Source organism: Mobula hypostoma, chromosome X2 (genome assembly GCF_963921235.1).
Source record: "Mobula hypostoma chromosome X2, sMobHyp1.1, whole genome shotgun sequence".
In the NCBI taxonomy this organism is placed as follows: Eukaryota; Metazoa; Chordata; class Chondrichthyes; order Myliobatiformes; family Myliobatidae; genus Mobula; species Mobula hypostoma.
In genome coordinates this window covers 35188141-35201820 of record NC_086129.1, presented here as the reverse complement: position 1 = coordinate 35201820, position 13680 = coordinate 35188141, and the positions used below count along the sequence as shown (strand labels likewise).

General features: G+C 42.8%; 1 protein-coding gene across 1 annotated transcript; it reads right to left on the bottom strand.

Moving 5' to 3' along the window:
* Positions 1-1457: 1457 nt before the first annotated feature.
* Positions 1458-9004, bottom strand: rbm7 (RNA binding motif protein 7). Its single transcript, XM_063038241.1, has 4 exons — positions 8849-9004; positions 8166-8328; positions 2251-2338; positions 1458-1617 (listed from the first exon to the last, which is right to left on the bottom strand). Exons 1-4 carry the CDS (start codon positions 8939-8941, stop codon positions 1473-1475), a joined length of 489 nt encoding a protein of 162 aa, XP_062894311.1. The 5' UTR covers positions 8942-9004; the 3' UTR covers positions 1458-1472.
* Positions 9005-13680: the final 4676 nt, after the last annotated feature.

Here is a 13680-nt window from a genome sequence, read left to right as displayed (position 1 = left end):
ATTTGTTGTTTTTTTTAAATATATAAACGAGGCCAAGTTGCTAACTCAACTCTCAACTCAGCACGGATGGAATGTGTGCAAGGTGCCGACCGGATTGGAACCCAGGACCACTCACTTCGAAGTCTGGTGTGGATGCCATGATACCACTGGCTGGCATGACTTATATGTACTTTGCTAATAAATTCACTTTGAACATTGAAAATAAAACTTAATGTAAATAGGGAGGTATTGAAATTAAATACTTCATAGCTTTGTATATTCCATGAAAACTGGTTCTATATACTATATCCCAGTGAAGCAGAGGCTAATTGCGGCAAATTTCCTTAATCATTTCCCTGCACTACGTTTCTTTCACACACCAGAGTCCAAAGTAAATTTATTATCAAAGCACATATACGTCACCATATACAACCCTGAGATTCATTCTCTGGCAGGCATTCACAGTAGAACAAAGAAAATGCAATGGAATCAATGAGAAACTACACACAAATACTGACAAGCAACCAATGTACAAAAAAAAAGACCAACTGCAAATTCAGTAATAATAATAATAATAAGTAAATAAGTAGACTAATAAATCTCAGAACAGGAGTTGAGAACATGAGAAGTTGCTTCTTCCTCATTGTTGCCAATGAGAGTTGTATCAAATGAACTTACGGTGGTGTGAGCGGTACTTGACATGTGTAGTGCCTGTAAAATGGTCAGAAATGGATCAATTGCTGAATTGAGAGCAGACAGGCTAATGTGGAAGGGGAGATGTACATAGCCCACAACAGGGTATACAGAAAATAGTGCTGGAATTACAAAGAAAGTGCAGCACAGATACAGAAATGGCCACAACAGGGATCTCAAGAGTTCATATGAGGTCAGTTCAAAAGTCAGACAACCATGGTATAGAAGCTGTCCGAGTTCGGTGGCATGTGTTCTCAAGCTTCTGTATCTTCTGGCCAATGGGAGGGATGAGAAAAGAGAATGGAATTGAAAGGGCCCTTGATTATCTTGGCTGCCTTTTCAGAGGCAACAGGAATCATTGGCAGTGAACGCAGGGAAGGCTGGATGAGCTGCTGCGCTCATAGCTGCAATTTCTTTCAGTCTTAGGCAGAAAAAAAGTCACCAAACCAAACTGATGGATTCAGATAAGATGCTTTTTAAGGTACATCTATAAAAATTGGCAATAGTCACGAATCACATGTCAAATTATCTTAATCTTCCAAGGAAGTAAGGCACTATTGTGTTTTCTGGGTTGTTGAATGAGGACAAACCTTTGGTAGTGATCATAGCCAGGACTTAAAGTGGTTACCCATCTCCACCACAGTCCCGCTGATACAGACAAGGATGTTCTGTCATCAAGACAAAACCCTTGCTCTCATCTCTACCATCTATTACCCATCACTTCAATTCCTCAAGGCACTATGCCATCCTCATCTCTACTTTTAAAACTATTCTATAAATGAAAATTTATTCCAAGAAACTCAGGCTGAAAACATACTTTTGCCATAAACACCCATTTCTCTTACCGTGACCTGTCTTTGAAGATTATCAGGTGTAGAAAATGATCTCTGAACCAATTGTGGAGTTGCAAATACCTGAGATCCTCTATCTGTTGATCGATCCAACCTGTTAAAAGTTAGAATGGGAGGAATAGAGAAAGGGAAAATATGAATACGGAATAGAAAGTAGCAGGCATCTCAAAACTGTTGAAGTCAAACCAGACCAATACAATGATTGGTAAACTGAATTCCACAACCACATACAAATAGTTCCTTCTCTGCCAAGTACAACTAGTTTCTGTTTTGAACCAAAAGAATTCCTTGCATCTCCTGAACAAATACAAAGCAAAAGGTCTTAGACAAGTAAATGATCAAGTCAGAAACAGAGCCCATTTTACATTGAAAATGAACAGTCCAAAATAAAGTATTTCTTGACAAGACCATACATGAATGGTGGAGGATGAAACTTTTTGTATTTGAGTTCTATGACCAAATCACTAATATAAAATTTAGAATCAGTTTCTAACTCCTAACTGAACCCCACTCCAAGTCCAATGCAGGGAACAGACTTGTCCTGTACACTAACTATAGTTTTGTAATTTGGACAAATTAAAAAATCATTGACAAAAACTACTGGAACTTATTTTGAATTTTAGACCTGAAACCATGACTGTTCAATAATCTCATTTCTGACAACATTTAAGCCACAGAACCAACATACTGAAATTGGCTGGTCTTGCAACTTTAAAAAAGTTTTTACCTATTGTTATTGAACTGGTTTGTCTGGTAGGGACTGAAAGCAGTTGAAGTCTGAGACAGGCTTCCTTCCCGAGATTCATGAGAACTACCTATGAAGGGAACAAAGGTTTGTTTACAAATTTCCATTTCAAGTATAAACAATGCAAATTTAACATTCCTGCTTTACACATTTAAAACTACCACACAATTTGTTTTCCTGTGCAGAAAGAGCACGTTCATTTCTATTTTTAAAAAATCAATGCGCTCTTTTCCATAAATAGAAGTAACATCTTCACTTCAGCTTAAAAAAAATCAAAAATCACAGAAAACTGTATGTCTGGTCTACTGTTGCTCCAGCATCAGCAGCAGCAACTGGAAGTTCCAGCTCTGGTCAGTATCCCGGCAAAAACTATGTCATGAAGTCAAAAGAACACTCCAAGCAACTCCATGAAAAGAGTATTGAAAAGTACAAGGAGATGGATACAAGAAAGTGTACAAGTCACTGAATATCCCTTGGAGTACAGTTAAGACAATCAAGAAATGGAAAAAATATGGCACAGATGTAAATCTGCCCAGAGCAGGCAGTCCTCCAAAACCGAGTGACAGTGCAAGAAGGGGACTATTGCAAGAGGCCACCAAGAGACCATTGACAACTCTGGAGGAGTTACAAGCTTCAATGGCTGAGATGGGAGAGACTGCTGTCCAAGTGCGTTCCCAGTCGCAGCTTTTTGGGAGAATGGCAAAGAGAAAGCCACTGTTGAAAAAACAACTCACATGGAATCTCAGCTAGAGTTTGCCAGAAGGCATGTGGGAGACACTGAAGTCAGCTGGAAGGTTCTAGGGTCTGATGAAACCAAAATTGAGCTTTTTGGCCATCAGACTAAATAGTATGTTTGGCGCAAGCCGAACACCTGTACATCATCAGATGCTTCACTGCAGCAGGCCCTGGAAGGCTTGAGAATGGAGAGGGTGAAATGAATGCAGCAAAAATACAGGAAAATCCTGGAGGAAAACCTGACGCAGTCTGCAAGCGAACTGCAACTTGGGAGAAGATTTGTTTTCCAGCAAGACAATGACCCCAAGCATAAAGCCAAAGCTACATAGGAATGGCTTAAAAACAACTAAGTTAATGTCCTGAAGTGGCCAAGTCAGAGACCAGATCTCAATCCAATTGAGAATTTGTGGCTGGACTTGAAAAGGACTGTTCACTCATGATCCCCATGGAATGGGAACGGTGAGGACAATATGAGTGAGGTTGATGTTCTGGAGCATGTTGATATTAAGGGAGAGGAGGTGCTGGAGTTGTTAAAATACATTTAGGGAATTGGACAAGTCCCTGGGGCCTGACGGAATATTCCCCAGGCTGCTCCACGAGGCGAGGGAACAGATTGCTGAGCCTCTGGCTAGGATCTTTTTGTCCTCGTTGTCCATGGGAATGGCACCGGAGGACTGGAGGGAGGCAAATGTTGTCCCCTTGTTCAAAAAAGGTAGTAGGGATAGTCTGGGTAATTATAGACCAGTGAGCCTTACGTCAGTGGTGGGAAAGCTGTTGGAAAAGATGCTTAGAGATAGGATCTATGGTTATTTAGAGAATCATGGTCAGATCAGGGACAGTCAGCATGGCTTTGTGAAGGGCAGATCGTGTCTAACAAGCCTGATAAAGTTCTTTGAGGAGGTGACCAGGCATATAGATGAGGGTAGTGCAGTGGATGTGATCTATATGGATTTTAGTAAAGTATTTGACAAGGGTCCATACGGTAGGCTTATTCAGAAAGTCAGAAGGCATGGGATCCAGGGAAGTTTGGCCAGGTGGATTCAGAATTGGCTTGCCTGCAGAAGGCAGAGGGTCGTGGTGGAGGTAGTACATTCGAATTGGAGGATTTTGACTAGTGGTGTCCCACAAGGATCGGTTCTGGGATCTCTACTTTTCGAGATTTTTATTAACGACCTGGATGTGGGGGTAGAAGGGTGGGTTGGCAAGTTTGCAGACGACACAAAGGTTGGTAGTGTTGTAGATAGTGTAGAGGATTGTCGAAGATTGCAGAGAGACATTGATAGGATGCAGAAGTGGGCTGAGAAGTGGCAGATGGAGTTCAACCCAGAGAAGTGCGAGGTGGTACACTTTGGAAGGACAAACTCCAAGGCAGAGTACAAAGTAAATGGCAGGATACTTGGTAGTGTGGAGGAGCAGAGGGATCTGGGGGTACATGTCCACAGATCCCTGAAAGTTGCCTCACAGGTAGATAGGGTAGCTAAGAAAGCTTATGGGGTGTTAGCTTTCATAAGTCGAGGGATAGAGTTTAAGAGTCGCGGGGTAATGATGCAGCTCTATAAAACTCTGGTTAGGCCACACTTGGAGTACTGTGTCCAGTTCTGGTCACCTCACAATAGGAAGGATGTGGAAGCATTGGAAAGGGTACAGAGGAGATTTACCAGGATGCTGCCTGGTTTAGAGAGTATGGATTATGATCAAAGATTAAGGGAGCTAGGGCTTTACTCTTTGGAGAGAAGGATGAGAGGAGCCATGATAGAGGTATACAAGATATTAAGAGGAATAGATAGAGTGGATAGCCAGCGCCTCTTCCCCAGGGCACCACTGCTCAATACAAGAGGACATGGCTTTAAGGTAAGGGGTGGGAAGTTCAAGGGGGATATTAGAGGAAGGTTTTTTTTACTCCACCTGAGTCTGGTGGTATGGGCTTTCAGGCTTTTGTATCTTCCTCCATATGGGAGGAAGGAGAAGAATGTCAGGGGTCAGTTGGATTATTGATTATGTTGTCTGCTTCACAGAGATGGTGAGGAGTGTAGATGGTGTCCATGGAGGGGAGGCTAGTTTCCATGATGTGCTGAGCTGTGCCCACAACTCCTTGCAGACATGACAAAACTGTTGTCATACTATGATACGTCTGGAGCAGTCCATTTAGCCCATGAAGCCTATGCCAAACACAGTGGTTGGTGCGTGGAATGCACTGCCTGAGTCAGTGGTGGAGGCAGGTACAATAGTGAAATTTAAGAGACTACTAGACAGGTATATGGAGGAATTTAAGGTGGGGGGTTGTATGAGAGGCAGGGTTTGAGGGTCGGCACAACATTGTGGGCCGAAGGGCCTGTACTGTGCTGTACTATTCTATGTTCTATATGTTCTATGAATCTGACAAGAGTCTGAGCAGTTTTGTAAAGAAGAATGGGGGGAAATTGCAGTGTCCAGATGTGCAAAGTTGACACAGAGACTGATCCAAACGAACTCAAGTTTGTAATTGCTGCCAAAGGTGGGGAGGATATGGAAACTCTCGAAAGGGTGCAGAGGAGATTTACAAGGATGTTACCTGGATTGGGGAGCATGCCTTATGAGAATAGGTTGAGTGAACTCAGCCTTTTCTCCTTGGAGCAGGGGAGGATGAGAGGTGACCTGATAGAGGTGTATAAGATGATGAGAGGCATTGATCGTGTGGATAGTCAGAGGCTTTTCCCAGGGCTGAAATGGCTAACGTGAGAGGGCAGTTTTAAGGTACTTGGAAGTAGGTACAGAGGAGATGTCAGGGGTAAGTTTTTTTTTTATTACACAGAGAGTGGTGAGTGCGTAGAATGGGGTGCCGGCAACGGTGGTGGAGGCGAATGCGATAGGGTCTTTTAAGAGACTCCTGGATAGGTACATTCAGCTTAGAAAAATAAAGGGCTACGGGTAACCTTAGGTAATTTCTAAATAAGTACATGTTTAGCACAGCATTATGGGCCGAAGGGTCTGTATTATGCTGTAGGTTTTCTATGCCTTTGTGCTTCTAAAGTTGCATCTACTAACTACCGGCTTGAAGGGGGTGAATACCTAAGCAATCAATTATTTTGTGTTCTATATTTGCAATTTAGATCACTTTGTAGAGATGTTTTCACTTTGACACAGAAGAGCCTTTCTCTGTTGATCAGTGTCAAAAAAGCCAAATTAAATCCATTGATTCAATGTTGTAAAACAAAACTTCTGGGGGGGGGGGGAAGAATACTTTTTTTTTTATATAGGCACTGTATATAGGGTAGCTAGCCAGAATCCTTTCCCCTGAGCGTGGAGATATCAAATACATACACTTTAAAGGCAAGAGAAATGTAAAGGTGGTATATGATTTTATAACAAGTGGAACAAGCTGCCAGAGTTAATGGGTGATGTAAACAATAGCAACATTTAAAGGGCTTTTGGAAAGACAAAGTGAATATGGATGATGTGGAGGTAGAAGAGATTCAGTTTAATTCAACATTGTGTTTGGCATAGGCTTCATGGGCTAAATGGACTGCTCCAGATGTATCGTAGTATGACAACAGTTTTGTCATGTCTGCAAGGAGTTGTGGGCACAGCTCAGCACATCATGGAAACTAGCCTCCCCTCCGTAGACACCATCTACACTCCTCACCATCTCTGTGAAGCAGACAACGTAATCAATAATCCAACTGACCCCTGAAATTCTTCTCCTTCCTCCCATATGGAAGAAGATACAAAAGCCTGAAAGCACATACCACCAGACTCAAGGCCTGCAAGAGGACCACAGCCGTGTTGGGCCTCAATGACTAAGAGCTACATTGGCTGGAGTCAGGGCTCTCGGTAGGGTCACCTTTGCTAAACAGGTCAAAGGGTAGAGGACAGACTACGAGTGGTCCACAGCTCCTCAGGTTCAGGGGTTCAGCTCAGGGCTAACAACCCTGACTGGTAAAACAAAATTGTTATGGAAACAACAATGAAGAATCCTTCTACATCTGAGTGCAACAGTATTCCTGAGTCTCTAATCAGGACTTGCATGACTGACGGTAGTAAAAACCAAGGAGGAAGCTACTGACACAATGAAAGCAGCCCTGAACACCACCAGAGATGGCAGACCTTCATTGCTGGCCTCAACACCAGCAGTGTAACAGGAAGTACCAGGCTAAAGGACAGTTTCTATCCAAGTTTCCTAGTACAAGTTACCCCTTTGTGACAGCACAGAGAAAGTGCACTGAAGGTGGGCATTTTATTCTACAGTGTTATTGATTAGCTTATACTACCTCAAAGCACCGACATAATGATTTGATTTGTATGGACAGAATGCAAGGCAAATTTTTAACTATACTTCAGTACATGCCCCCAATAAACCAATTTTACCCATTTATATTCTAATTAACCAGCACTCTACAAGATGGTGCAAAGAGGGGCACCAGTGACTTGCTTTGAAAATCTTTTGTATTGCAACTTGAAGTGACACAAGCACTCTATATTTAAAAATACTTCTATTATCATACAAGTACAATCTGTTTCACCTTTAAAACCAGACCAGTTGACAGTAATAAGATTAAAAGGTAGTTTGCAAAGTACTTCTTGATAACATTATGTAGATGATGCCACAGCACAAAAGGGAGTGCAAGAAGTAAATTACCTTTCCCGCTTTGAACAACTAGAATCTTAGAAAGATCAAGCTCCAGACTTAAATGTGAAAATATGGGGAAATCTGAGGTGTGCTCTGCTTACATTCCCCCTTCCTCCTGGAGGCATCCCTCCATCAGTAGCTGCATGCAATGGATCATGATCTACATTGCAGTTTCCACAATGCTTCAACAAAGCAGAATACAACATTCAATGAACAGCCACTCAACATTAGAGACTTGCAGCCTTCCAGGCTCAGATAACTTTTCCCCTGAATCACAAAGAATCCAACATTTATTCCCAGTTACATTTCCTGCCCCTTTTCAATCATTCAAAAAATTACCAGTCTCAGGCATTACTGTTACCTTTCCAAACAATCTCTTTGTCCAATTCCATTTGATTTTGTGTACCTACTTAAAACCTGTAATTTTGCTAATTAAGTTCCAAAACTTTAAAAATGCACTTTTACCTCTCGCAGCACTGTTGACCACTTTAACTGTTTACTGAGCATGTCCAGCGCCAAGCAAATACTTTGATTCATTTATTAAGTTGACGTTTACCTGATCTGAACTGGATTTTGATAGCCCTGCCAAATAGCGGGATTCCATTCAGCAAATCCTTTCCGTAATGGACTGACTCCTCGTGTTTAAAATGCACGAATGCGAACTGCTTTGACTTCCCGTCCTTATCTTTGGGGATTTTTACTGTCACAAGCGGACCGGCCTGGGAAAGAGAAACTAATCTGAGTAGTACATTCTCAACATGATCGTTCAAAAAACGCCTGCGGGGGCGGAACTGCACTTCAACAGAAGCGGACGGATTAAAATGGGGTTTGAAATAAACCGCGTGGCTGAAATCTGTGCAAATACAGTTACAGAGAATAAAGTCTGCCTTAGAACTCTTGTAGTGCGAATAAACCAAAACCCGCTAGCAGGGCAATAACTCTACCAGGATGCTGATTATATGGGAACTTTTACGAGAGTTTCGTTACAATTTAAACTAAGCACCAGGCAAGTCGGCCGCAGCACAAGGTAAAGGTAGATACTTTGAATAGTGTAGTTAAGACAGGGGTGAGGAAAAAATTACACCTCAAGATGCAGTCAGTCAGACCGTCCCTAGGTATCAGAGCCCCGGGAGAACAGACGACGCGGCCGAATGACCCAAGCGCGCGCCCGAGAAGCTACAGGCCTCGACAGGCCGCCACCACCCCCCACAATCCTCCCTCCCTCCCTCACTCACTCACCTGGAGGAACAGTTCGAACAGAAGCTCCTCCGTTACTTTCGCGTCCAAGTTCCCAATGAACAGCGTCCTGTTAGCATCATCCGATACGCCCATGGCTCCTACAATCCAACGTCCGTCCGGTAACTAAACTCCGTCCGATTAAGGCGCCTCTTTCAAAACGGCTCCTTACCCCTTCCGCCCCGCTGATGTCGTCACCCACGCACACTTCCGCCCCATTAACCTCGATTTCAGACCACAAACTTTGTACCTTTTAAACATGAGCAACAGACTCACGAAATGCTGGGGTAACGCAACTGGCCAGGCAGCATCGGCGAAGGATCTCAGCCCGAAACGTCGACTGTTTACTCTTTCCCATAGATGCTGCCTGGCAGGGAGTTACCCCAGCATTTTGTGTGTGTTAAGTGGATTTCCAGCATCTGTAGAATTTCTCTTAACACACATAAAAGTTGCTGGTGAACGCAGCAGGCCAGGCAGCATCTCTAGGAAGAGGTACAGTCGACATTTCAAATCTCCCACTTTCAAATCTCTTACTAGCTCTTCTTTCAGTTAGTCCTGAGGAAGGGTCTCGGTCCGAAACGTCCACTGTACCTCTTCCTAGAGATGCTGCCTGCCCTGCTGCGTTCACCAGCAACTTTTATGTGTGTTGCTTGAAATTCCAGCATCTGCAGATTTCCTCGTGTTTGTGTTATAGAATTTCTCCTGTTTGTGACTTTTGAAAATATAGTTATCAAGGATCTACATCACAAAATTTTGACGGTACCTTTAACAATATTTAGAAACTGATATGGAATAGAAGTATTGTATTTTATATAATATACATAAATATAAACTAACTGTTTAAAATGCTTTGAAAAAGAACAGTAAATGTTGGAACTATACATGCAAATTAGACTATCTGTAGAGAGAAAAACAGTTAGTATTTCAGGAGACTAGCACTTCAAACCATGCATCCCTCCGCACGAAACTGCTCGACTTTGATTCCAACATTTTCTGACATTTTAGTTCAAATTATCAAAGTATATATGTGAAATTCATTTTCCTGTAGGCATTTACAGAAAAAATAAAATATAAAATAATTTACTAACAACTATACACAAACAAAGACTGATAACCAATGTGCAAAAGAGGAGAAACTGCAAATAAAATAAATAATACTAAGAGTCCAGGAGGTCATCGAATCAATGCAGAGTTGTGGTGAGTAGTTATCCACACCAGTTCAGGAGCCTGATGGTTGTAGGGTATTAACTGTTCCTAAAGCTGGTAATGTGGGACCCAAGACTTGTCTGATGGTAGCAGCAAGCCTGCATAGTAGTGATCTTTGATGATGGATGCTGCTTTCTCACGCAGCACTCCACAAAAATGTGCTCAATGGTGGGGAGGACTTTTCCTGTGATGGACTGGGCTATATCCACAACTTTCTGTAGTCTTTCTGTACCTGGGTATTGGTGTTTTCCTGCAACCAGTTAGGATATTCTCCACTGTGTATCTATAGAAGTTTGTCAAAGTTTTTGGCGACAGCCAAATTTATGCAAACTTCAAAGAAAATAAAGGCACTGTTGTGCCTTCTTTGTGAAAACCCTTATATCCTGGTCCCAAGACAGGTCATCTGATATGCTAACACCAAGGGATTTAAAGCTTCTGACCCTCTCCAACCTATGATATCCTAATGAGGATTGCTCATGGACCTCTGGCTTCTCCCTCCTGTAGCCGATAATTAGCTCATCCTGATGAAGGGATTCGGCCCAAAAAGTTGCCTGCCTGGCCTGCCGAGTTCCTCCAGCATTTTGCGTGTTAATCAGCTCTTTGGTTTTGGTTTTGATTGGTATAGATACCTAACATCCACAAAATTATGCATTTGCATTTATTGAAAACTATTCCATTAAATATAATTGTACATTTAAAAAATAACCACCAGTACTCACAGATAAAAGGCAGAGGATAATGGTTGATGGGTGTTTCTGCAATTGGAAGTCTGTGTATCAGAGTCATGTTTGCTAGAGACACAAGATACTGTAGATGGAGGAATCTGGAGCAAAAGAAAAACTGCTGGAGGGAATAGGCAGATCAAACAGCATCTAAGGGAGCAAAGGTTTCAGGTTAAGACCTTTCATCAGGACAGAGTGCAGAGGGCAATAGTCAGTATAAAGAAGGAGGGATCAGACAACGAGCCAAAGTAATGACCACCACAAAAACTTTGGCCTTGTTAAAGGAAGGCTTTTGGTTCTTTGATACTGTTAACAGAATACGTTGGGTCCAGGTTAGACCCCCAGAGATATTGACATCTAGGAACCTGAAATTTCTCACTCTTTCCACTTCTGATCCCTCCAAGGACTGGCGTGTGTGTGTTCCCTTCTCTTGCCCTTTCTGAAGTCCACAATCAGTTCTTTTGTCTTACTGATGTTGAGTGCAAGGTTGTTGCTATGACATCATTTAATTAGCTAGTAGATCTCACTCCTGTATGCCCTCTTATCACCATCTGAGATTCTACCAACACTAGTTGCATCATAAGGAAAGTTATAGATGGCATTTGTGAAATACCTAGCCACACTGTCCATGGGTGTAGAGAGAGTAGCGCCAGTGTTGATCATCAGCAAGGTGGAGATGGTGTTTGTGATCTGCACAAAATATGTATATTGAATAGATTTTAAAATGTGCAAAAAACAGAAATACTGTATATTTTAAAAAATGAGGTAGTGTCCAAGGGGTCAATATCCATTTAAGAATCGGATGGCAGAGGGAAAGAAGCAATTCCTGAAACGCTGAGTGTGTGCCTTCAGACTTCTGTACCTCCTACCTGATGGTAACAGTGAGAAAAGGGCATGCCCTGGGTGCTGGAGGTCCTTAATAACGGACGCTTCCTTTCTGAGACCCTGCTCCTTGAAGATGTCCTGGGTACTTTGTAGGCTAGTACCCAAGATGGAGCTGACTAAATTTACAATCATCTACAGCTTCTTTCGGTCCTGTGCAGTAGCCCCTCCATACCAGAGTGATGCAGCCTGTCAGAATGCTCTTCATGGTACATCTATAGAAGGTTTTGAGTGTATTTATTGACATACCAAATACTTCAAACTCCTAATGAAGTATAATTGCTATCTTACTTTCTTTATAAGTGCATTGATATGTTGAGAACAGGTTAGATCCTCAGATCTTGACACCCAGGAACTTGAAACTGCTCACTCTCTGCACTTCTGATCCCTCTATGAGGATTGGTATGTGTTCCTTCGTCTTACCCTTCCTGATGTTCACAGTGAGCTCTTTCGTCTTACTGACGTCGTGCCAGGTTGTTGCTGCGAAACCTCTCCACTAGTTGGCATATCTCGCTCCTGTACGCCCTCTCGTCACCACCTGAGATTCTACCAACAATGGCTGTATCATCAGCAAATTTTTAGATGGTATTTGAGCTGTACCTAGCCACACAGTCATGGGTATACAGGTTTCCCCCACCATCCTAAGGTAGAGCATTCCTATGAAACGGTTCGTAAGCCGGAATGTCGTAAAGCGAAGAAGCAATTACCATTTATTTATATGGGAAAATTTTGTGAGCATTCACAGACCCAAAAATAACCTACCAAATCATGCCAAATAACATATAAAACCTAAAATAACAGTAACATATAGTAAAAGCAGTAATGTTATGATAAATACACAGTCTATATAGAGTAAAAATACTTTATCACAATCATTGCCTGAACTATTCTCCGTAGCGAAAATCTCACGCAAGCGCTCTCCGCAGAAACACGGCGCAAGCACTCTCCAGTAACCTTTAAGCTATGAAGCTGCCAAATCATACCAAATAACACGTAAAAATACACAGCCGATATAAAGTAGAAATAATATATGTACAGTGTATATCACTTACCGTAATTGGGACAGCGCCGAGCACACTGATGGTGTGTTAGGCTAAGTCGTTGGAGTTTGGGTGGTGCAGTGGCCTCCACCCTCCAGGCCGCCGACCAATACCGATCCGCGAAGCATGCAGCGGTAGCCGGGAGGCACCCAGCACATCTTTAAGAAAAAAACTGAAATAAACATGCTAATTAATTAGGTGCCACCCAGCGCGTAATTGTCAGCCCAGATCAGTGCCGATTGCATCGCCTCTGATCTGGGCTGACAATTACGTGCTGGGCGGCACCTAATTGTCTAGTTTTACGCTAAGTGTAACACTCTTACGAGCTCTTTCAGGCTTTTCCAACACCATAGAACTCATCTTACTAACGGCTGCTCAGAGGCTCGTGTTTAAGCAATGCCGGCAAGAATGCAGTTCCAAATCCGGGGGAGAGCGGCTGCTCAGGGCGCGCGCTGGTTTTTTTCATAACAATGAAAACACCTTCTGTTAGCGAAAACAGGGAACTAATGTAGGCCTTTCGTAACAGTGAGGTTACGTAAAGCGAACACTCGAAAAGCGGGGGACACCTGTAGAAAGAGTAGAGCAGTGGGCTAAGCACACACACCTGAGGTGCACCAGTGTTGATCGTCAGTGAGAAGGAGATATTATCACCAATCCACACAGATTATGGTCATTCGGTTAGGAAGTCGAGGATCCAATTGCAGAGGGAGGTACAGAGGCCCAGGTTCTGCAACTTCTCAATCAGGATTGTGGGAATGATGGCATTAAATGCTGAGCTGTAGTCAATGAACAGCACCCTGACATAGGTGTTGGTGTTGTCCAGGTGGTCTAAAGCCGTGTGGAGAGCCATTGAGATTGCATCTGCCATTGACCTATTGTGGCAATAGGCAAATTGCAATGGGTTCAGGTCCTTGCTGAGGCAGGAGTTCAGTCTAGTCATGACCAACCTCTCAAAGCATTTCATCACTGTAGATGTGAGTGCTAC